The 25,828-nt window shown below is 34.8% G+C and overlaps 1 protein-coding gene across 1 annotated transcript; it reads left to right on the forward strand.

The window, feature by feature from the left end:
* The first annotated feature begins 642 nt into the window (after nt 1-642).
* LOC145660658 (transcription initiation factor TFIID subunit 6-like) lies at nt 643-23,468 on the forward strand. The gene is made up of 4 exons (XM_081725973.1): nt 643-1,302; nt 16,375-16,612; nt 17,983-18,158; nt 23,418-23,468. Exons 1-4 carry the CDS (start codon nt 1,060-1,062, stop codon nt 23,451-23,453), a joined length of 693 nt encoding a protein of 230 aa, XP_081582099.1. The 5' UTR covers nt 643-1,059; the 3' UTR covers nt 23,454-23,468.
* Nucleotides 23,469-25,828: the final 2,360 nt, after the last annotated feature.

Raw genomic sequence — 25,828 nt, forward strand, 5'->3', positions numbered from 1 at the left:
AAACGAAATTTCTTGAATGAAACTATTGAATTCAAGAGAAAAATGACGTCAGTGCTGACGTTATTTTCATCAAATAGTCTTGAATGGTCTTGAACAAGAGTCTTGTTCAAGCTTTCTTGGATCGTCTACAAGCAGTATAAGGCATGTCGTGAAATTTTAGAATTTAAATATCACGAAGAATTTAATAATAATTAGTTAAAATCGAGACAGACTGTACCAGTCAACACCCTCAACATCAGCAATAATGCTCAGTGCTTCATACAGTCATTATAAAAATTGTTTTCACTATTGGGCCTATAATAGATGTTATTATTATTATTATTATTATTATTATTATTATTATTATTATTATTATTATTATTAAAAATATCAACAAGTGTGTCGCGTTCAGTAAAGTGTGTCGTCAGCCAGAAAAGGTTTGGAACCACTGTACTAAACAGGAGTTCGAGACAATTCTTCAAACCCTGACGTCATGTTGTCTCGAACCCACCATTGAATTTATTGAAACCAAGATCTCTTTATGTAGTAAATGTTATATAGGGTTTTACATGAGAGGATCGTTATAAAGTTTACTTCAAATCTTGAACGTTATAAATCATTGATAATCATTTTTTTATAATAGAGAAAAAAAACTTGGTCCCAGTTCCCCTTTACTATATTACCGAGTCAGATATTTTTAATAGATATCAGAATTGATAGAACTTCTGAGTGCTAATGGAAATCTTCAAATTGACTTTGCTTTATTTTTCAAATCATCGTTGCAATATTACTTTCTTTCTACATGTTACAATATTAGCAAGCGCATGAAGATCGTATCTTATTCATGTTTCTTTGCGCTTGGCTACATCATTACTCTTTTGTTTTAAAGATGGCCGACTGCTGGGAAGCTGTGTATCGCTCAAATTATGTTAGAGGGAATCGTGATCTGTAATATAAAGAAAAGTAAAACATGTAGAAAGAAGAGATACAGTGAATGATCTCAAACTCAGAAATATATGGAAGTGGTTAGATTGTATGTATTCATATAAAGACAATAATCGTACGAAGAATTCATAAATTATGAATGACGTGAATGGGAAGTCAGAAACTGTCAAGAATGAAAGGCCCGAGGAAACGAAAGGTGACAAAACTGTTTCACGGAAGAAGAAAGAAGAAAAGCCATCTGGAGGCAATAGATATGTTAACTTACCAAAGGACACAATAACATTTGCTGCAGAAGCAACCGGTATACCAAGACTGCCGGACGATGTAACAAATATATTGGTGGAGGATACTTCGTATAGGTTACGAGAAATTATGCATGTAAGTGGATGTCTGTGAATCAGTTTTATCATTATAAATTTCGGGATAATTTTGAGATTGGGAACACAAAATCAGGTAGAATCACCATGTTTGCGGGAGAAATGAGTTGATGTTACTAAGTTCTAACCTAACCTAATCTAGCCTAGCCTAAACCATCAAAAACACAGAAAATATAGGAAGAAAGGGACAGTGTAGCAGATGGGGCCCAGCTATTTTTTCTAAAAAGTGTTACAATTTCCGAAGTTTCTGTTCATACTAGTTTAGTTCAGGCAAGGTTAGGTTAAGTTACTTCATGTCAGATTATATTAGTGTAAGAGTCCAGCATAGTTTTCGAAAAAATGATGGAATTTCGTTTATTTCTATTAATATTAGGTTAGTTTAGTTTAGTTCAGGTTAGATTTGGTTAGGTTATGTCAAGCCTAAACATTTGCTTCTTCTATTTCTCCAGTAAATTTTGCATTTTTTACGTACTTCTGGGCCCCGTCTGCTAAACATTTACCGAAGAAAATACGAATTTTAAGCAAAGAATTCTCTCCCTCCCAAATCCAAATATCTTATCTTAACCTACCTAAACCATCAAAAAATACATAAAATATAGCAAGAAAGCACGAAATTTAAGCAAAATATTCAAGCCTCCCACTTCCAAAAATATGCCTAGACTTCAAAGAATTATGCATCTAAGTAAATGTTAGGGGTTGAGTTGCGTATATGGTACCTGTATGTCAGAAGAGTACAAGGCACTATTTACGCAGACGTTGTTACTAATTATGGCCTAAAGTTTTCTTATGCTCGCATTTTTATCATGTTGGTTGGCCTACATTTACTAAGATTAAGTTAGGTATTATTTCTAAATTTTTATCTTGGTTGCTTTCTACGATATGACTGGTTTGTAGGTTAGGTATTATCATCTCAACTTCTTGTCTTGGTTGCTAAACAAAACATTCTCTTCGCTGAACAATCACACACATACCCACTTTTGTATTTGGTAGAACCGTCTGCGGAAGTAGAAGGGGGTGCATGCGTAATTAAGTATTTGTTACGTTAGTTTCTGTTTATATATCGTGTGCGTAAGTTTACTCATTATGGCACTGGTGCAGAATGGTCCGTCATAAAAATGGTACAATGACGGTTAAAGTGAGTGATTGAAGATGAAAGAGGATCGCCAACCATATTTATTTCCATTGGTGGAGTATTTTTGCAGAATATAGGAAATTAGTATAGTATGTTTATAAATAAAATAACGTTACTAAGTGTCATACCATTACAGGGGTTATTTTAGGGTTAACGTGAGTGAGTGCGAATCAAAGACGACTGTGAAACATGCCGATTTTCACGGGCAGTGTTTCTATATTATGATATAGAAGACCTGTATTATATGTTTACCAGTGTGAAACGAATATAAGTGCATTAACGTATGCTGTTGTGTACGGTATTAAAAGCTATTGAAATTTCCACGTTTATTCGAATACCTTCCATCGGTAACACACCGGCTCCGTAAGGACACTTTCCCGTATGTGGCTCCTGCTGCACTTCTGCCCTAACACGGTTCGATAGTGGCCACCTAGCACAACTTTAATGGTGTTTTTGCACAGTAGTGTCCATACATCAGACCGCGTATTAATGTCCATAAGGAGAGAGGACATCAGTTTGCACGCATGTTATCAGTCTGTGCAATCTGTGCAATTATTTCGGCATGCGCCAGCGTAATAACAGTTAAGAGCGTCTTAAGTCATCATTTGAAGCAAGAAAAGTGATATATATATATATATATATATATATATATATATATATATATATTCAATATGACGTACTAGTCTGCACAGCACCCCATTTTATAAACAGGTTGAACAGGGTTTTGAGAATGAATCCGTTCCACTAGGCTCGTTACTGTTTTTGCCGTGTATCATGGGTTTGTGTGCGGTCATGTGATCTCATCCACTTGTTAATTGATCGTGTGATTTAAGTCGGGCTACTCGAAGATTGTCTTGTGTATGGGTCTGTGCAGTGTACCGGTATGTTACTTTCCTAGTATATTGGTTAATGGGAATTATAATGTGGGAACAGCGAGGGGGGGAAAATGAGTTATTCGTGGTGTATGCCTTAAAATCAGGGTTTGCTCAAGTGGGCCCAGCCCGAAAAAAAACCGGTGGGTTTTTCGGGTTGGACCCACCTAAAAAAAACTTTAAAACCGACCTGGGTTTTTGAGCTTTTGTTAGTATATTATTGGTACAACTATGATGATCACATTGAAAGTGATTTTTACCAGATTTTGGACTTTCCTTGGGCGAATTAGATTCTTTCACATTAAGGTATAAAACAACATTCACCATAAGACTGAATGGGGAAAAAAAAAAAAAAAAAAAGATAATTATAGATCAAATTAATGTATGGATTATGCTTATAGCCTATTTGTGAAGTAAGATGTCCAGGTTTATATTTTATAAAATACGTTCCGTGAAGTGTACTTGGCGACGCCGAGGGACGTTATTCCTCAGACATTTGACAGGTTTAAGGCCATAGGTGCCGGTACTACCAGTAAATATGTAGTGCATTTAGTAAAACTATTAGCACTATTTTTTATTACCTTGATGGTAACACAAGTATTTTTCAGTAAAATTTAGTTTCCAACAACAACAGTTTAGTTCAGTAATTTGTTGCTACTCTTCAATTAAGCATTCTGTAGACTCAACACCAGCAATAGCGTAAAAATTCTTGTCAAATTTAAGAAACTTAATGTCCAGTGTTGCGAAAACTACGCAACGCATACTATTGCAAGTGCTAAATTCAGACTTCTGTATAAGTGGAAATTTCAATGTACAGTAAAGAAAACTGCATTTTCGCAGGTAAAAAAAAAAAGTGCTCGGGAAATTCGCGCAATTGAGCGCACAGAGCATCTGAAGTGAATACTTCAACAATAAAACTATTTATTTTACGCTGGAAGATATTTAATTTCGTAAACAATTACTTTATAAAATATGAATTGTTTTGTTATTTGTTTTAAATTAATTTTCTGGAAAGAACCGTCTTGCAACAAGTGTTCGGGAAATTCTCGTAATTGAACGCACAGAGTATCGAAAATGAACTTCAACAATAAAACCATTATTTTACGCTGGAAAATATTTATGTCGTATAAGACATTTTGAAACATTTATTTTATAAAGCATGAGTTATATCTTTGTTTTAAATTAATATATTTGGCGAACGTTACTGAGGATCCTGGGATAATTCGATCTACATTTGTTCGTCGTATGCCTGTACCGCACGTACTACAGGGTACCACTGACTATCGTTTAAGTTTGAATTTTCGGGATACAAGCACGAGACACACATTAAACTTCCTACATAGATTTTGGCATCATACTAACGTAAAATTGCGAAAATGGTGGCCATTTTTTTCAAATAGCGGGTATCTACGCTACAAAGCGCAATTTTCAGTCTTTTAAGTTGAATTTTTTAGAGTAGAAGCATGAGACACTAAATTAGCTGTATGTATTTTGGCAGCGATCCAACATAAAATTTCACAATGGCGGCATTTTTTTTAAAAAATAACAGTGAATAGAAAATTGTTGCAAGTTGTGACAATGATAGTCTTAATTGTTGCAAGTTGTGACAATGATAGTCTTGAAATCTAAATCAAATTTTAACACTTACTCCAAAGACATTGAAATATTTCGATAAAACCCAATTAAACGCGAAAAAACCCTTATGGGCGGAGGTGGGTTGGGCTTTTTTTTTTTTTTTTTAATTCAAATCCTGCTTAAAGGTGCAGGGGTTCACCTTAATCAATCATCTCGTTAAAATAAGTACAGAAAGAAAGGGGTTTCAAATCGGTCTGCAATTTTCAACTTTCTCGCAGTAACCCCTGGCAACTGTAATTGTTCTTGGCTAACTGCGAAGCATTTCAAACCAGAAGACTTTGTAATTACAATCACCATATTCGATTCGCCATTTTGAATTTTGTAATTTTGACGTCAGATTCTGAATCAGTTGTCCTAAGACTCCTTGACATAATTTTTTCTACCTTAAATAATTGTTTTACGGCTATGATTAGAGACCACCCTAACGTTGGATGGGTGGTTTTTACCCTTGCACCCGCAGCATTGCCGAAATAATAAGAATATATGCCGATTATTTTTCGATGTACTACAAATACGCAAAGTTTCATTCAAATCGATGAGTTACACTTCCGTAAGTCTCCGTGTTAGTGGAAAATAAAATCCTATATATAGAAGCTAGTGTTGGGCAGAAATATTTTATAAGCATGCTGGTGAATTATTGAAATTTCGGATATTTATTTCAATTTTTTTTTCTTAATTTTGATATATAATGAGCGTTGCTGTTGGTGGTGGTGGTGGTGTTCTTGACACCCGTCAAGTCTATAATGTAACATGTGTTTTTTATCATACATTTAGTGTTCTCCATTGTGTGTTTTTGTATTTTTCTTTATCCCTTGTATTTTTCTTTTTTAGAACAAATGAGGTACGTTATTTTGTCAGGTTATTAATCAAATATTTATTTATATGAAATATGAATAAGATCACGTGAGTCTTTCTTGAGAAAATCGTCCGAAAAAAAACTTACTCACGAAAATAAATCATCCCTCATAGATTTTTCTATCAAATGACTTATTCCATAATATAGGGTTATTAATTAAACATTTAATATGAAATAAAAGACAATCATTAGATCCGTTTCCGAGAAAATAGCGTGTTTTTTTTTTTTTTTTTTTTTTTACCCGTCAGTAAACTACCCTTAATTTTGTGAGTAGGAAGATTTCGAAAAACCCTTACCTGGTCGTACCATAAATACAAGTCCAAAGTTCTAAGTATAAAGTGGTTAAGATATATTTTAATATCCTAATAACGTATGTTCCATGGATACGTTATGAACCAAAATCACAAATAATTATTCAAAACAACCACCATTAGCATGCACACAGTCCACTCATTAATTGCATTACGCAACACATCAACTGGAGAATCTGCAGCTGCTTTCCAAAAGGGAACGCTGTAAACTTTCAATATTGGGATGCCTCTTCTTGCAAGTCATTTTCCTGAAGCTTGGATCACAATTTGTAGTCCAAAGGGTTTAGGTCCGGACATGCAGAAGGCCAATCTGAAGTGGAAATGAAGTCGGAACATTTGCCTTCAGCCACAGCTGGGTTGTCCGTGCCTTGGGTGCTGGGGCTGAATCCTGCTGAAAGCTCCAGCTCTGTCTATGGAAGAGGGTGTTGGTGAGATTCTTGACTAGTCTCTCAAGCACTGTCTCCTGGTACACTTTGGCTCAAGTTTTGACCCCTTTTTACAGAAATGGAGCTACATTGTGCCCTCGCAGCTCACCCCACTACACCATGACTGAGGCAGGATGCTGACCTCTTTGAATCCTTGGAGACTTTTCACCAGCTTCCGGTCATTTTGAGCATTGAAAATCTCCTCAACACTGAAAGTATTTTCATCAGTGAATTGAATTCGACGAGTTTAGTCTATGGGCCAGCCAAGATTTGAGTATAATTTGGGGGTACTAGATTTCCTTCAAACCACAATTGTATTGGTATCGTGAGGACCACGAAAAACTATGATGGCCGTCTCGGAACGGTAGCTTTTCAAGATGGCATCGAATCAAAGGTGGCGCCCAAGTAGATTTATAAAACTGGCAATATATCGGCTCCTAATTATCTAATTTTAACGTACCAAAAAAAAAAAAAAAAAAAAGATATCTCATTATGTTTGCAACAAGTAACGTCCTTATCATTTTGCCGTATCTTGGACGATACATGAGAAGAATAATAAAAAATGAATTTCGAAGGGGTTTAAGATTTATTTAATCTATATTAATCGTGACAACAAAAGATTTTATGAAAAAAATACTTTGGGCAGAAGAAAAAAGACATTAATTAGCTTTCGTTTGATTTATTTGTGAACATTCTATCAATAATACAGCCGGAAATATCAAGATTTGAATGTTCAAAGATCCGCGACGTTAAGAATACTCAAGTAAAAATCGATCTTTATAATAAATTTTCTCTTCTGCAAAAAGCACGTAACATGGGCTGCATTTCATATTATTTTACTCTTTTTAAATGTAAACTTATCTTGCAAATTTTAGTTCTCCACTGTCTGAAACCCAACCTCTTCGTTAACTGTATATTCCTCAGGATCTGTTTGATGAAGGTTATCACAGTCTGCGAACTTACAAGCAGGTGTATACTTCATGGTAGTAATCAAACAAGAACAGCTAAGTAGCTTACAGGAACGAGAACAGTGGCAACTCAAAAAGCTTAAAACAGCATTATTCTCGTGTCAGCTTCTTCTTGAGAGGATGACAGGTCTGGCACTTCATTGATATCTTTTCCTGTACTTTTTAAACACTTGTTTCCATACATTACGAACAAAATATTTTCCTTTCAAATCTTTTTTTTTTTTTTCTTTCTTCTTTCTTTCGCTGCCAACTTTCTGCTAGGAATCTCGTTAGCTTTTCTTGCAGTCACTACTCTTAAGAGTCGCTTTCAGTTTCTTTTACCTTATGTACACTCTTCATCACCACCTCTCAAAGTTCTTCCAGCGGACTTTGATTTCTCTTTATAAGTATCAAAAGCTACTTCTATTCGGTCACTGAGATGACCTACTTTTAAAAACTTCTAGCAGTATTAACTGAGGTATTTCATCAAAAGTACATTTTCTCATGTAAGTTATGAATAAGCTCCATTGCGTCAATAACTGTTGCAGATTTACGTTGCGGACGGTCAGTAGGTGAAACCATACCCTCAAGAAAGTTTGCTACTGTGGCTGTATTAATCTTCCTTAAAGTACCATCAGGATTCGCTAGACTTCATGGTAAAGGACCCAAAGGAAAATTTCTTCCATGTTTAGGTTACGGTTTCTGCTATCAAAATCATATTCCCTAAAATATTTCTATCTGTCTTTTAAATTATTTCTTCGTTATTGTTTTACGTTAAGTAGAGTCAAAGAAACATTTAATCATTTCTAAACGATCATGTTGGAAGTCTTCGTAAGCTTTTCTCTCCTTTCTGTCTTGCTAATAATAAATCATTTTGAACTTCTGTCTGCGTTTTTAAGCCTTTGAAATGTGCACAATGTTGAGGAATTTTTGTCGAAAGGGTTGATCCAGTCATTCTGCAGAAGCTTAACTAAGGCCGAGACTTATTCTTCGTCTTTAGATATACAGGTCTTCTGAAGAACCGGATGCTGGTATTTCTTGTCTGGAATGATTTCCACAAATTTTCGCATCTTCTCAAGTGCTGAAGCTCGATATTCTGCGGTTAAATAGTATTTACTGACTGCTCCAAGCTTTAAACTGAATTCGTTCGTCCCACCTGCTGTCTGTGTATCTCTATTTACTGTCTCCTCTAAAGCCTGATCAACGGAAATTCGTGCGAATGGATTCTTTGATTTACGCTGGACAGAACATTCTACAGACATCTAGAACTCAAAAATGGAAAGATTTGTATTTTTCAATTGGGATAGTTCAGCCAGTTGAATTGATAAGTACCTGGCATAATTCATTTTATCTAAAGAAAACACCATGGGGTCATTTCTTGCAAACACGAAAGGTAGGGGGACCAATTACCTTCCTTACGAGTTCGAATCAAGCCCAATAGTAACTCCACTAAATCTATGTAAAACATTCAGAAAGACGAAAGTACTCTATTCTCATGTCTCAAATGATTCATATAGCCTTCGAAAAGAATAAACATTTCTTTGATTTTGTCGTCTCCGTACAACGTTTCAAAACTGTCTTGAGATACAGTATGTTTTCGGCAAATGAATAAAATAACTAATTTAATTCTGTAACTGTTAGAGGAAAGCTGAATATTTTCGACTTCGACATTATCCAAGAACTCATTCCAAATTATTCTCATTAAAGCTTCGTAGACGCATTCGTGGAGTCTTACAGCACGGTTGTATTGCTTTCCGTCTAAAACTTAACAAATGAAGCCAATTGCAATTATTTCATTCTACTGCTAAGTCCAGCATTACCAATAACCTCCCAATATTAGAAAGTAGGTTACAACATATGTGAAAAGGTCCCATCATTATGAAAATACTGTCAAATTCATTGAGATGTATCCATTTACTTTCTTTTGCTTTTGAAAAATGGCCTAATCTACAACAACAAAAGTATTTTCCAAATTTAGCCTTGACTTTATTTTGATTGCACTTAGTCAATATGACATTAACTGTTGACTTATCAGCTGCTGGGTGATTTATGGAAGGCAAATAAGCTATTGTATTTGGTTAACGTTGTTCCTGACTAGTATATTAAATCCTATTCAAGAGCTAACTGCCTAATTTCCAGAGTTGTAATGCCGACTTAGAACCCAAAGTAAATTTTTCCGTTTAGATTCCGAAAACAAGCTAAGGCAATCAGGAATTGGGTGTGTTGTAATGTTGGGAGGCTCAATCTTCTTACCTGCAATACATTTTGGTAAAGGTGAATGATGGACTACCATGCATCTTTTCTTCTTCTTGTCATTAAATAAGGTCTCAGAGGTAGACACGAATCTGACACTTTCTTTTAATTACAACGTCATTAACTCGGTGAGTTTATGAAAACATTCCGCCTCACTATTCATTGTTTACATTGAATTGCAGTACTGCCGCGTGCACCTTTGAACATTCAAATCTTGATATTTCCGGCTGTATTATTGATAGAATGTTCACAAATATATCAAACGAAAGCTAATTAATGTCTTTTCTCTTCTGCCCAAAGTATTTTTTCATAAAATCTTTCGTTGTCACGATTAATGTAGATTAAATAAATCTTAAAGCGCTTCGAAATTCATTTTTTTGTTATTCTTCTCATGTATCGTCCAAGATACGGCAAAATGATGAGAACGTTACTTATTATAAATATAATGAGCTATCTTTTTTTTTTTTTTTAGTACGTTAAAATTAGATAATTAGGAGCCGATATATTGCCAGTTTTATAAATCGACTCGGGCGCCATCTTTGATTCGACGCCATCTTGAAAAGCTACCGTTCCGAGACGGCCATCATAGTTTTTCGTGGTCCTCTGGTACCAATACAATTGTGGTTTGAAGGAAATTGGTACCCCCAAATTATACTCCCCTTACCTATACTGTCCCATAGATTAGTGAAGCCTTAAGTAAGCGCTTTGCGTTTAGGAGTCTCTGGCGTTTCATTTCATTTGTCAGTAGATGTCCTGGGATCCCAGGCCACTGCTTAACGTGTGAAACATAAACACTTTCGATATCTTTAGCTCACGAGGCATAACTCACGTTTCCTTATTAGATTTCGTTGGATACGCACTGCCACTGCTTTCACATGTTCCGATCTTTCACATTTCCAATCTTCGTTGGATAGTGCAGTAAACGATTTTTTTCTAATTTTCAGCTTCTGGAGGATTTTGGAAATCTCCCCTAGTGGATTGCCTAGCTTGTGCAACACTATCATGGCCACACGATTTTCATACTTACCCCATTCAATCATGGATACTTAAAACCGATATTTTAACACTTCTTCAGCTCATCCAGCAATGACTTACGCTTCATGATACCGCTTTTGACGTCGCTCGCTTGTACGGGCGGAAGTACAGCCACTCTCAAAAGTTGGGACAAATACTAGATAAAAGCCTTAAGTTTATAATTTAGTGCAGATACGTTGAAAGCCTTCTAGGCGAGTAAACAAATTTACATCGAGACGAACGAACAGACGTCCATAAATAACTTTTTCGGCTTATAGGGGCGTGTAAATACGTTTGGATCTTGAATTCGATTTCCTTTTTTCATGATCATAATACTTTCGTCTCGCGTATCGTCGCTCGAAAGTAAAATGAAAACTGCTCTTAATGAATTCGGGAGGATGAGTCATTTCAGATATCTAGTCTCTCTTTTTGATAAATAAATAAATAAAAAGCACTTAGACAAGCCTTATTAATGTATATTTAATGAATGTTAGCTGCAATCACGATCCAATTATCGCCATATAATTGTTCCAGTGTTGACAACTGGGACATCACACCTTAAGAAAATTTGCTCACTTCAAAAAGCTGTAATTAATTCGCGAAGCACTGGTCGATAATGAACTTCAGTATGTTTTTTATTCATGTTAAAGTAAACAACGTGTCAAAACTTCAGATATTTTATTTTATTTTATTTATTTATTTTAAAGAAAGTGGTGAGTTTTGAGAAATCGACAGTTTCTCGATTTTTTTTAAAAGAAAATGTTTGCTCACAGAGCCGATATAAAATTTGTTTCAGAAAGAGTTATAACCAGATCTTTCGAATTACGGAAAGAGAATTTTAAAATTCGAAACGGAAGTGGTCAATAAAGTTCGCGAACATCGACTTTTCGGATAAACTGACGTTCAGTTGTTAATTACTTTTAAAAGCTACGTTTGTGGAAACCAAAGTATAATAAAATATAACTATCACATCTATATATGTATGTACTACAACAAGAACAGTCTCCACGGCTGAATAGTGGTGCTCCGAAGTTGACTATTTTCCTTATTGACTTCAATTCACAAATCGTACTTATCGTCTTTGATGACCAGTTATTTGGTGAGATTTTTGTTTTTCAACGAAACGAGTATATATATATATATATATATATATATATATATATATATATATATATATATATATATATATATATAGAGAGAGAGAGAGAGAGAGAGAGAGAGAAAAAAAGAGAATCTTAAAAAACACGCATAGTTTCCATTTAAAAAAGTTTTAACATTGTTGTAGGCGATGGTGATACATCCTCGGCCTGAATTGAAATTGATTTCTCTAGATAATGATAGTAATCTTAGTACGTATTTCTTTTTAACTGTTTTAATCAATAAAGAACCAAAGTAAAATATGCATATGTAGAATATACTATAATTTTGCAAACTACAAAAAAGTTCCATTGCGTTGCATAGCGAATATATATATATATATATATATATATATATATATATATATATATATATATATATATATATATATATATATATATATTGAATTCTACTCATCCCATTATTACTTTCTCATTATAAATATCATTATCCTTTGCTGTAAAATTATAAAATTATTCAAGGTAAACTTGCATATTAGCATGAATTATGTATGAATATAAATATTTGATTTCAAGTTACCTGCATTCGGTATGACAAAAATAATATAATAATAAGTAAAATATTTGAGTAGTAAGATGTATCTAATAAAGAATGGCTTTATCTTTTTAAATATATTTTTCACTTGTGCACACTGGTAACAACTAGCTGAAATATCCGTTCTCAGGACGGGAAGAATATGTTTATGGTAATTATGAAAGGCATATTTCAATCCTCTTTTCCGCCCCTTATGATGGTATTTGGATCGAAATGAAAAGATAGAAACCGACCCAATTCGATCGAATTGCTATTTTCAAAAAAATCTTTCATATGGTACGGCCGTTAATGTTTGCGAAAAGTCTACCCTTCCTCCCTTTGGAATACACATTTCAGTCTAAAGGTACAGCTAATGATAAATACCCATGCCAACGTAAGCTATATTAAAAAATAATTTTAAGCGTTCAGTTGTGTCTTCTCTTTCGCTATTTTATGAATACAAAATAGGGATTTAAAATATTACAGAAGTGTTCTTCTTTTAGAGGGGGAGTTGTCGAAAACCTTAGGGTACATCTCAACATATTTTCAGTAAATATTTTATACACCCAAGTTCCATCTGCTTAACTTGAAGAACTCGTGAGATGCATATTTTTGTCATAAATTTTGAAGACCTCTCCACTTAAGATATGCAATATGGTGAAAGTGACAAAATAAAAGTCTGGCTCGAGTCAAGTACTAACTACTCAGAAACTCATTCGAAACGGTTCACCCGTTTTCCCCTGACGAAACAGACAATGTCGATGTTATTTTTATATATTGAGAATAACATAGAAATTGCCTCCTCCTCAGAAGCAGAATATTCTAGAATGCTGGAGCATGTGGCCACTTGCTTTTAGTAAGAATGTTATATATGTTCCGAACATGAGGGGTTCGTGAGATACTCTATTATTGGAATAAATTTTTCATCCCCTCTGTGAACTCTCTGTTTCACCCCATTTAAGATACGCATTTTAATGAAAGTGACATGATCAAAACCCAGTTGAAGTAGGTACTAACCATGCCACAAAAATTAATTTCAAACGGCTCAGCCGTTATACATATATGTCAAAGTTCCAATTATGGTAAAGAAAGACTATGATATGTATTAGCACGGTATGTACAATTCTGAAATAAAAACTGAGTATTGAATGTTAAGTAGATTCAATCTTTCTCTTCAAGTCTGCTGTACAATTTGAAATTATTAAATTAGTACGTTGTTAAAATTGGCCTGTTGACTGCAATTAATCAGTCAATCAATCTATCTATATAATATATATATATATATATATATATATATATATATATAAAGAAAAAATATATTGTTTATTTAAACTAGTATTATTAATATGCAAGTTTCAGATTTACAGTAAATAACTGTCCCAGAATGGTCAGAAATTTTGTTTCTGTTTTAGTTCTGTCGCTTTTTAACCCACCACCTTCGAACATCGAAATGTGACCTAAGACATACCTGGAAGATCAAAAATAGTCCCCTTTAGCATCGACGACCTTCTGCCAATATTCTGGAAGGCCATGAATTCAGTTATGGTAGAACTTGGTGGGGCGTGAAGCGAAGAAGGTATCAAGTGCATTTTGCATACCTCTACTAGAGATTTGAATTAGCATCCTCTAAGGTGATTGTCCAAGGAATGAAAAGTGATAATCGGACGGTGCAATGTCTGGGGAGTATGGCGGATGGTATAGTGTTTCCCATCCAAGGCGTAGAATGGTCTCCCGGGTCATTCTAGCTACGTGAGGTTTAGCGTTATCCTATAACAAGAGGATCTCTTTGCGATTCTGAAGTGCTGGCTCCAATGTTTTGAGTTTTTCTTGAACGCAGCTCAATTGCTGACAGTACACGGTTGTATTGATGCTCTGACCAGCTGGTAGCAGTTCCCGATGCACGATGCGGTAGAAGTCCGCCAAAAACACAAGAGGACCTTCTTCTGGTGTAGTGCTGGTTTCGGCTGTTTTGCAACCGGTTCATGGGTGCTAACCAACGATGACGGCGCCATGGAGCTTCGTACAGGACCCACTTCTCATGTCCCGAAATGGGTCCTTCCTCAGACGAGACAGCGAAGAAACATAATGTGTCTGTTCGCATTGCCTTCTAGCCCGTAGTCAAATCATGTTGGACCCATCGACCCAACTTACCGTGCTTCCCAAGTTGATGGAGGTGGTGCCGGATGGTTTCTCCACTCACACTGAATTGTAGTCCCAGTTCCTCATATCTCTGGTTACTGTTCGCCTCAATTGCTGCCTAAAGATCTTCATTTTGTACCTGTGTTGGTCTTCCGGCACTCGAGTGCTTCGTCACCGTTTTTGAACTTGTTAAATCTCCACTACACTGTCCGCATAGTCACGACACCCTCACCAAAGGCCTGGCATATCTTCCGCCCCGTTGCAGCGACGTTTGACCCCAGTTTGAACTTGTACAGCATACACGCCATTATGACTCTCTGTGGAGGTCCCCTGTTCACTCTGTCCTTACGCAAATTCACGGTATAACTGAACTGCCACAACCAGGTAGTTTGTTGGATATACCCACACCAACAACTGACCTTCGCCTTATTTCCATTCGCATTCAGCTCACGGTGTGAGGGCCAATGGAATACAGACCTAAACAAAAAGTGACAGAACTTTCTTGGTTACCTTTATAAATCACGTTGAGGTAAATTGATCGCCCCTGTTCGTATATGAATTAATTGTTAAAAATTAAGATTTCCAAAATACGCTGTTTTTGAGTAGATAAACTATAACATTATTATACATATTCATGTTACATTTATCTAACGTTGAATATATACTTGACTCACGTCATTATCTACAAGATCTGTCCGGAAAGAAACCGATGATAATTATCGTTTGTGTAAGTTATTCAGATTCATCTTCCTAAAAATAGTTCTCTGCACTATTAAAACATCACTCTCAACGCGTTTTATACTGGTAGAACGCATCCAGAAGAATACTACTCACAGACAAAGTTAAGTGATGAGACGCATCATCAAACATAGAAGGAAAATGTCATAGAGTCGCAGTTAATGCAACACACTAGCTGCAGAACTTAACTATCATCTTGAGTGCCTATTTCTATAATCTGTTGCGACGAGAGCTGTATAACCTCAACGTTAACTATCGGGTTGCGATTTCGAAACTTCTAGAAAGGTTGTGTCCACGATAGAAAGCAGGGACCGCCGATGATTGAGAGAGTTGGATGAATCTTATTTCTGAGTTTGTCTCCAACTCATGCGGCTCATGCTCATGTCTGGGCGGCTTTAAATATTGCCAATACCGAAAGAGGTTTATGGTCCGAATTGTCTTTCTGTACCGTTCAACGTAGTTCGCTTTCTCGTAATAGCTAACGAACTAACTTTATGTTGTAAAAATCTTGAAGGTTCGTCGCAACAGAAAATTTTCCCATTGAGTGTTATCCTTTGGCGATCCAAATTAGTTTAGATTATTACTCAAGTTTATCAAACACCTTGTTTTATACAATATTATTCTTCCCATTTGATAGTCTGTGCATAGGTCTTCTTCCGTCGGGCTTCCTAACTGCAACTCTGTGCATTATATATGTTTTTCTCTTGCAACTATACCGTCTATCTTAGAAGTCTCTTTTGTATTATCTGTATGATATTTGGTAATATGTAACTGTTGTGTAAGCATCTTAATTCAACTGCTTATTTGTTGCTTTGTATTGAACGACTTTCTGCCATTAAACTTGTATTAATATCCATGCTTACTTTGTCCTTAGTTACGTTATTTCTTGTAATAAAGATACTGTTATACACGTCAATCAAATATGAATATTTATTTAAGGAGATTACAGCTATTCATTCTTATAATGTTTTCTTATGCTTAAGGGAAGTAAGAAACCATTATCTGAGAGCTTGTAGACAAAGTTGGAAGTAAATATTTTATTGTTCCTCCTAATCTGTAATATTTTGTGCTTCTTTCTAGAAAAGTTGTGTTTTTATGCGACATAGCAAGCGGAAGAATTTGACGACTGCTGACGTTAATCATGCATTTCATTGGTCTGAAGTACCTCAGGCATATGGTTATTCATTGAATGAAGATATGAAATTTACGTTCGTTAAAGAAGCGAATGTGTTCGTTGTAGAGGAAGATGAAGTGGATTTAATAGCTGCAGCTTTAACTGATAAAATACCTTATGAAGAATCTAAATATTTTATCAAGGGTAGGTCTTAATCTTAGAAGTGTCTTAATTTAATAAGCTTTCGTTTATTCAAAATTTCAAGTACAGTCTAAAACCTACTTCGCACTGAAAGGTGTAACAATAAAAGAAATGGGATGTATTTAAGGTAGGAGGTAGACTAGGACGTACGTATTTAAAATACTATCACCAGGCTGCGTGCAAATCTTAACTCTTAAAGATTCCGAATTCTGAACAAGAGGATTAACTGGTCAACTGTTTTTATTATTATTTATTAGCGAACTTAAAAAGTTATTACTGAATTTTCTGTGTCTATATGTATATATATATGTATGTGTGTGTTTATTATTTGCGAATTTATCAATTCTGAGCTCTCCTCCATTCGACAGAGCATCAAAAACCATCTCAAAGAAGTGACGGAATTTTTCTCGTCACTCTTACCGTTCCCGAGATATGGGCAAAATGTTCCGATTTCGGGAAACTTAAGGAGCCTTATCTCGGGAACCGGAAGTCGTAGAGATATGATACTTTGCGATTTTTTAATTTTAATTTTTATTTATTTATTTTTTGAGTCGTCCATTTTGAGCATGTGTCTTCGTAAAACAGCGTATCGTAGAACGTTTTAACAAAACTCTTGAACGTGGAAAAAATTTACTACTCATGGAAATTATAAATGGATAGATATATTACAAGAATTGTTTAATGAGTAGAATAATAAAGTATATAGAACAATTGGTATAAAGCCTGTAGACGTTAATAAAAAAAATTAATTCCTTTCAAGTTCGTTCTGGCAATGCTCTTGGAGCATTCTAAACTGGGTTTATTTTGCAAAGTATTAGAGGTATTTGTGCGTTTATTTTATATTTGCGAAGTATATACAAATTAAAAGGTTGCAGAGAGACTACAGATTGCGAAATAAGTTAATCTCTAAAATTAAATTGTAGCAGTTATGAAATGCGTGCGTATGGTTACGTTGAAATATAGCTGTACTTAGAAAATATTTCTTTCCTGGTAGCTTAGAATAAAAAGATGGATTTCAGTGTAGTTTTCTGTAAATTAAAAGTAATCTTACGCACTTTGTCAGTGCATTGAACTGCAATAAATCATTTATTCAAAAAAGAAATTTAATTACGGTAACACAACTTTCAATGTATAGTAATGAGAGGTGTCCTCGATTTTTTTACGACATACAGGGATAACATAATCATTTTAACGTTTTATTGTAAACTTTATTGCGTTTAAAAGTCCTCCTGACACTTGTTTATTATTATTATTCAGAAGTCACGTGTTCATCCATTGCTTCTGGTTGATATTTTTACTGTAGATGAAATGAGATATGATTCTATATACGTTAAAATTTTGATTCATTACTTGAACTAGTTATTTTCTTACAGGAATGTGGATTATTCCTGATCCTCCTCAGGAAACAGTTAACCCTCCAACTGAAGGTGAGCAGAAGTGTTCCACTCAGTCACAGGAAGCAGAAAATCCAAAAATGCCGCCCGAATTGGTATCGTATTTTAAACAGATTACGAAAATCATTTGCGGAAACTCGGATGTTCTGTTACAGGTTCGTTTGTTGCTATATTATGTTGTACATTTGCTAGTGAATATGTGTACTAATACCTTTCGTTGTTTTTGGCGTAGAGAGAATATATTCTTTTGCATAGCACTCAAATATATATATTCTTGTGCATTCCAGTCAATAAACTCATTCTGAAGTTAAAGGGATTGATATGTCTTTTATACATAGAGAATATGAAGATGTATCGAATAGTCCGCTAATAGTGTATGTTTAAATGATTAATTTTGTCTTATACATCAAAAAGGTTAATTTCTAACGAAAATATAGTAACAATTTTATTGTTGAAAAAATAAACAATATAAAAAGGAGAAGATTAGAGAGATTGGCTGTAGACCTGTTTTCCGTAATTATTCTTGATTGACCATCCGCAGTCGAACATGCATTGGAGTTTTTAAACACAAACAAACTTTTGCTGAGCAAAACAATATATTCACATAAAAAACTACATACGTGTTACAGTTTCGCCAACTAACATTTTGGCTTCATCAGACACTATGAGATACATGAGAAATGTGCAGTCTTATATACAAACAAGAGCTGAGACATCTTGCTTCTGATTGCATTGGAGTCATTTAATAAATTGGAGCACATTTAAATAATAACAGTGCATGCCCAAAATATCTGGTTACAAAAGTTCCAAATATAAGAAGTAAAAGTAAAGAGAATTTGCATACCAATGTCCTTCGTCTCATGGTACTCACTACCTAATATTTTTAATTGCGTTTTTTTTTTTTTTTTTTTTTTTTCACTATAACTACCGATTTGGTGTAGTGGTTCAAGTCACAGAGCCAGGATCGAAAGTGATAAACTGTATTTCGGTGTTCGTTGTATTCAGTGTTTCTATGCAGATAACAAGCACGTTAGTTTTCCAAATATTCCGAGACCATATTCAATCCTTACCTGATTGTTAGATAATTCTTTATCGTGGGTTTGGGATGTGCCACGTGACAAATGTTTTACTTGCCTCAACATTTGCCGAGCGTCTTTTTGGTAAGGAACATGGGACTGCAGGCGTTTAAAAAGCATATACAGAAGGTTGTGTCCATCTCAATATCAGTGTCTGGGGGGAGGGAGGGGGTCACAATGGCTCAGTAATAGAGCGCTTACTTCTGGTGCATAGGGTCTCTGGTTCGATCCACGGTGAAGTAAGTTTGTGATGGACAACATCGTATCCGTGGATTTTCTCGGAGTACCGGTACTCCCGTTTCCTTCTACAATCTCTTTCCACCAATTCTTCCATTATCATTCAGGCCTTAATCACCCGTCTCCCTTTTCAATATCAGTGCCTTCGTGAATCAAGGAAACAAGTCAGCACCTTCTGAGTGTCATTCTGTTTGTAGCTCATCTGTGCGGAAATGTGGATTCTATGATGCAAATGGATTCGAGTTGGTGGACGAAGCAAAGTTGTTGACAAGGATTCTTGGTAGAGGAATCATTACGAAAGGAAAAGTTTGATGTATTCAAAGTGTAATGATGTACAGACGTGTTCAAATTATTAGACTCAACATTCAGTTTCTGAATATTTTACTGTTCTTACAATATTGCGTGAGAAAACACGTTCGAACTTACTTCAAATTACTGCTTTGTAACTCGGTCCTAATTTCTACTGGGTGTGGCATATGCTTTTCAATATCAATAAAACAAACCCGTGCGTGACATTCAAATATAATTACTATACAGTGTGAATATCCAAATTGGAAACAAAAGTTAAATGGAATATTTACAAGAAACAGATCTCTCTCACAAATTAATATTTTGTATGAAATCCCTTATTTTTTATTAAGTCTTTTATCCTTTGTGGCATGCTATGTACGAGTTTAGCACATTTTGCCTTCAATTCAATATCATGATACCACCAACTGTTGATCTCCTCGATTAATTGATGTTTGGTTGTAATGTGTTTCTTCTTTAGCTTTTCCTTCATGACGCTCCAAAGATTTTCAATCGGGTTCATATCAGGACTATTGCCCGGCCGCGGAAGAATATTTATGTCGTTGTCCCCAAAGAATTTTGTCACGCCTGCGTGGTTTTATTTCGTCAGCCAAAAGAATAATTCGAACACTTTCAGGCAAAATGTCTGCATCACACTCAGTCATTTTTACGCTTAAGTCTTTAGAAGTTGCGTTTCTGTTTCCCAGTGCCAATCTTTTTAGTTTTCTGATACCTCTTAGCGATAGCTTTGGTTTTCGCCCACACTTCCTAATCCAATTTTGTTGATACATTTGTTTCTTGTTCATTGCAGGGGGCACGGTGGCTCAGTGGTAGAGCGTTCACCTCCGGTGCTTGGGGTCCCTGGTTCGATCCCAGCTCGCACCGTGTGGACTTTGTGGTGGACAAACACCGTGCTCGTGGGTTTTCTCGGGGTTCTCCCGTTTCCTCTCACTTTCTTTTTTCCACCGTTTCATTCATCTCTCATCATCACCGCCTCCTTTAGCCTAACCGGCATAACCGTGGGACGTAAAACTTAAAGATTTCATTTCATTTCTTGTTCATTGCTTCAGAGATTCTACTCACAATTTTTGCCCAACCCCAACTCTACTAACAATTTGTTGTTGTGTATATCTTCCTTCCGCCAAAAATTGTTGTGTATATCTTCCTTCCGCCAGAAATGTTTTGGTAACTTCCATTTTACGCAGAGAAATGTCTCTGGCTTCTCCTGTTATTTCGCGATTACAGGACTTCATAGAATAAAAGATTAGTACACAAAACACGTCATGATCACTTTAAACTGGCCCATTCGAACTGTTGAACGCTTTGAATGTCGTAACTGCCTACGACTGTAATCACAATACGACTGTAATCACGACTTCACTTGTTGATAGAAACCACAATAACTGTCTACAACTGAAACACCACTTTCAGAACTCTCCTCCCCCTACTAATGCCATCTGCCGTTCAACGGTGATATCTCCACTTCAGCTGTACAGTAAACAAATGAAGGATCATGTATTGGTGGTTTTATCCTTAAATTAGATGTTCTAGAACTCCGAAATTAGAACTGCAACATCAACTTTGCCGTTTGCGAGCGTGAGTAATAATTTGAACACGTCTGTACGTCAATGCACGCTGTCCAAAGTATTCAAACTTATGGTCTTAGACAATGAGATTGCTGGAAAAATGCAGCTTCAATGTGACAAAATAGCATGTAATGCCTCTGCTTCCGCATGTGGATTATAGTCTTATAGTTCCGTATGTAGTTCAGTTTGATTTATTAATTGTTATGTTCTGCGCCATTTTATGTGTTGTGAAGTGTATTTCAATGAATGCACATTGTGTAGCAGATAATTTAAAAGAACAGGCTTTAGACTGACGTATGATTCAGTGTCTTTTTCTGGTGACTGAAAAACTATCCACACGGCAATCGGTGAGTCATTATGCACAAATTGCTCATATTCGTTTTGTAGAAGCAACAAATCAACGACGAGAGGAAGAGGAAGAGAAACAAAAAGAAGCTAAAGACTGGAAAATAAAGATCATTCTAAACAAGCTTGCAGCTAAGAAGATTAAAATAATGGAAGATATGCGCAGTATTAACGAGGAAATGCAGCATTCAGATTAGATTTTTTTTTATTATTTGATTTTAGAATGAAGAATTTAGAGAAGTAAAATGAATTAGAGAGTACTACTGATTTTGTTTTCTAAAGATAAGTTGTTAATTTATCACAACCGCTTTTATGTACATCTACCCTTTCTCGTTGATTATTTTACTGTAAATTTTTTCCCTCTTATGTGACGAAACTTTGATCATGTGGCTAAAGTTACAGATTCAAGTTGCAGGGAAGATGTTTAATTTTCTTGATTTGTGCAGGAATTTTTATTATTTAAGTTGTGTAATTTCAAAATAAAATACATTGTATTTGTTTTTAGGTAAAACATATACTACATATTTATCATCGTTGTCATGTTTTCTTGGTCTTTTCTATCAACATGGGAAAGTCTATGTCTAACTGCTTATCAGGCAAAATAATAATAATAATAATAATAATAATAATAATAATAATAATAATAATAATAATAATAATAATAATAATAAACTGGAAAACCGGGAAGAATCAGGGAATACCTTACCCGTAATTTTTGTAGCTACCCCGGATAGCAAAAAAGTAATCGTAGGCGCTATTGTAGTTTTTAAGATTAAACATAAGGAAGAGCATTTAATAATGAAAATGAAATGCTTACTTTTTAATCAATCATTATCCTCAATTTATTACGAAAGTGTTTCAGTTGACACTATGGTTAAAAAGAGACGTAATTTTGTTCTCCTTTTCCCAAATAAATGTAATTTTCTTCCCAATACAGTTTCTCCTGTTGAAAATAATGACCTAATTGTCGCATTTGTACAATTTCACAAATCTAGTAATTCTTGTTGGTAATTATATCAATTGTTTTTAAAAATATTTATTTACGGAACAGAGTTTATCAGAACACTAATTGTGCAAAATCCCGTATGTGAAACTCACACTTTATTTATTTAAAGAATAATTTAATTATAATCAGTTAAAAATAGTGTATTTTAAAGATTCATTTGTTAGGTGATGGTCCCTATCTAACCTCTTATTACAGTGCATTATTTCGATTTTTTTGTAACAAAAATTACAGAATGCAATGCAGTTGTATTGTTGGAGTCATTTAGAGGTTAATCGTAATTCATATTCATGAATGTGATGTTATGTGATCACCAGGGTAGCCAAATAATGAAATAAAATATTCGATGATTGCACATTTATATATGAACTACCAGATCTGGCTCACCTTTTATCAGTTATTGAAAACTTTTTACTTGAACACCATTCATTCTAGTTTTGGAACTTCTTGTATAAGATAAAAGAAAAGACAATTTCTGACCAAAGCATATACTATTTAATAAATAATAATACAGTTTCGGCAAAGTATCTTTGCCTTCATCTTTGCCATCAGATAATGTGTCTGATGAAGGCAATGCCAGTTTGCCGAAACTGTAACAATATTATTTATTAAATAGTATATGCTTTGCTCAGAATTTATCTTTCACTTTATGAAAACTTTATTTTCATTAACGCAGCCCATATTCCGCTCTGACCCTATGCTATCACCAGTCTTTGGTGAAAATGTGTATTTGAATTGCAGAGCGGAAAGAAGGAAGAAAAGCACACTTATTATCTGTTATAATTTTGTGTTGTTAAATATACTGAGCTTACAGTTCTTTAAGTATTTTAAGTTGCCACTTTGTGAAACAGTTGTTTGGAGTGTAACGTTTCATTTCAGCACCAAAGCGATATGAGACTGGGTCCAACAGTTTAACATGAAATCTAATTGGAGTCGAAGCCGAGACCATGTATGGTATCCACTGAACGATGGGGAAGCCTTTTTCTTCTTATTGCAAATTCATTTGTAGGTATTATATAATTTCATTTTTTTCGCATTTGCTTCCATTCCCGTTTTTCTCCCCTCTACTGTCAGACTTTTCAATGAATTATACATGAGAAATACGTTAATTATACTGATGAAAGCATCTTATTAACACTTCCATGTCATATGTTAGTAAGATATTTAGTTCTATTACCTTCTATTAATCTATTTCATAGCATTAAAATGTCGATAAATACTATATTATCTATATATATAAAAGAGAACGCACAAATCCTTTGTGAACTCATCACGCTAATACGGCTGAACCAATTTCTTTCATTTTTGGGGGGTTATTAGGATTTGGACCCTAGATGGTTTTTATCATATCACTTTAATTTTTAATTACCAGTGTCTTGAGATAATTGACCATTCAAGTGTCCATACGTACAAATCCTTTGTTATTAGTTCATCATAGGTAAAAATAAACGTATTTATATGCAACCCGCATGACCATGTGACTCGGCGGGTTAACATAAATGACAGGCGCTATAATTTTAACATTTACTGCAATTTGAAAGCGAAAAAGTAAAAATTATCTAAGTAACAAAGTTTATTGCGTTCCGGGGTGACCGCAGCGAAGCGGGGTGAACGCTGCTAGTATTGCTATAACGAAGGAAATTGATCTAAATTGTGTACTAGTTTTTTAAGTTTATCCTGCTTAAAATCTTGAGGTAGATTTCTATTTGCCAAAATTGAAAATGCCACTTCGTGAAAACTTGCTTTTTAACCGAACACCACATTATAATTAGATCTGAGTATAATACTTTATTCGCTTTGCTTACTTTCATTTTGTATTTTAATTAATTAATTGCAGGATTCCATTTGTGTGAATAGTTTAATAGTTCAAGAGCAGTGGTAATATTTCAGAGTCGTTGTACGCGAAAATATTTGTTACTCAGTTATCACGTCATTATTTCTTTATCGTGCTATATCAGTTCTTGTCATTTTACCACATCTAGACTCTGCCTTTTAATAAATAACAGACCTACCCTTGTATCCCGTAAATTTTCTTTTATTCGTGGATAATACCGGTTTGCTCTGTGACCTGTTCTTGGCACCAATTCAGGTTTAGTACTTGATTTTTTGAATCAAAAGATCCATTATATTTCAGTCAAAAGTTTTCTTGTAGGCCTTGTATCTAGAGAACTACATATAGTGTAGCCAAACCCAAACTATCACTTAACTCAGTATGCTGTGCTTATTCCGTAAATAATACGAAAACTCGATTGTGGGACCATTCGAAAAAGTTTGTGACCCTTAATCCAATTTTGGATCAAAAGATCCATTCAGTCAAAAATTTTCTTGTAGGCTTTATATCTGAAGAGCTGCATATAGTGTAGCCAAATCCAAACTATCACTTAACTCAGTATTATGTGCTTATTTCGTAAAAAATACAACTCGATTTAGGGGCCGTTCAAAAATTTTGTGGCCCTGATCCAAAAACTAATTATTGGCCAAGATCGCAATCTTTTGGTTTTTTTTTTTTTTTTTTTTTTTTTTTTTTTGATCATTCCTAAAATTCTTGTTTAAATAATAATTGTTGAAAGTCGTTAGCCTGGAAAATTTTAAGAATACAGGATCGTCTGAAAAACAATGACTGGTGTATTACTTGTTAAGAGTCTTCATCCTGGCGAAATTAAAATACCGCTAATTTTACAGTAATTATGTGATATCTTCAAATAGATAAAAGATAATTAAAATATGAAACAAGAGCGCCCTAGACAATATTATTTTGCGTAAGGTACCGTTATCACAAGTCACTTAGTGGCTTTCCGTTTTCAGCTGTTTAGAAACGCGAAAATAAATGCCGATTTTCAAAATGGCTCGACATCGAAAGCAGATAAGTGAGTCGTGATAACGGTATCTCATGTAAAATAATATTGTCTAGGGCGCTCTTGTTCCACATTTCGATTATCTTTTATCTATTTGAAGATATCACATAATTACTGTAAAATTAGCTGTATTTTAATTTCGCCGGGATGAAGACTCTTAAGCGGACTGCTATTCACGAGTAAAAGAAAATTAGTCATGGGACATAGAGGTAGGAGTATTGTTTATTTATTTATTTATGGATATGACATGTGTCCTATAGTGTCCATCAGTAGATATCTGTCTACTATTTTGATATCGAACATAAAAATCGTAAAAGTCAAGTTACACTTGGCACGATGTCTATAGAACTGCTGTAATTAATCAAAGATGGACCAAAGTGGCAGGGTTCAACTGTTGTAAATTTGGTCAATTTTCGACATGTTATTTAGTACACT

This window comes from Thermobia domestica, chromosome 9 (genome assembly GCF_964235325.1).
Source record: "Thermobia domestica chromosome 9, izTheDome1.hap1.1, whole genome shotgun sequence".
NCBI lineage: Eukaryota > Metazoa > Arthropoda > Insecta > Zygentoma > Lepismatidae > Thermobia > Thermobia domestica.

Excerpts from the sequence above, each read along its gene's own strand:
- LOC145660658 (XM_081725973.1), top strand. The coding sequence starts at position 1,060 with ATGAATGACGTGAATGGGAAGTCAGAAACTGTCAAGAATGAAAGGCCC. Across the intron at positions 16,613-17,982 it reads ATCTAAATATTTTATCAAGG|GAATGTGGATTATTCCTGAT; the intron begins GTAGGTCTTAAT and ends ATTTTCTTACAG. Across the intron at positions 18,159-23,417 it reads ACTCGGATGTTCTGTTACAG|CACCAAAGCGATATGAGACT; the intron begins GTTCGTTTGTTG and ends GTTTCATTTCAG.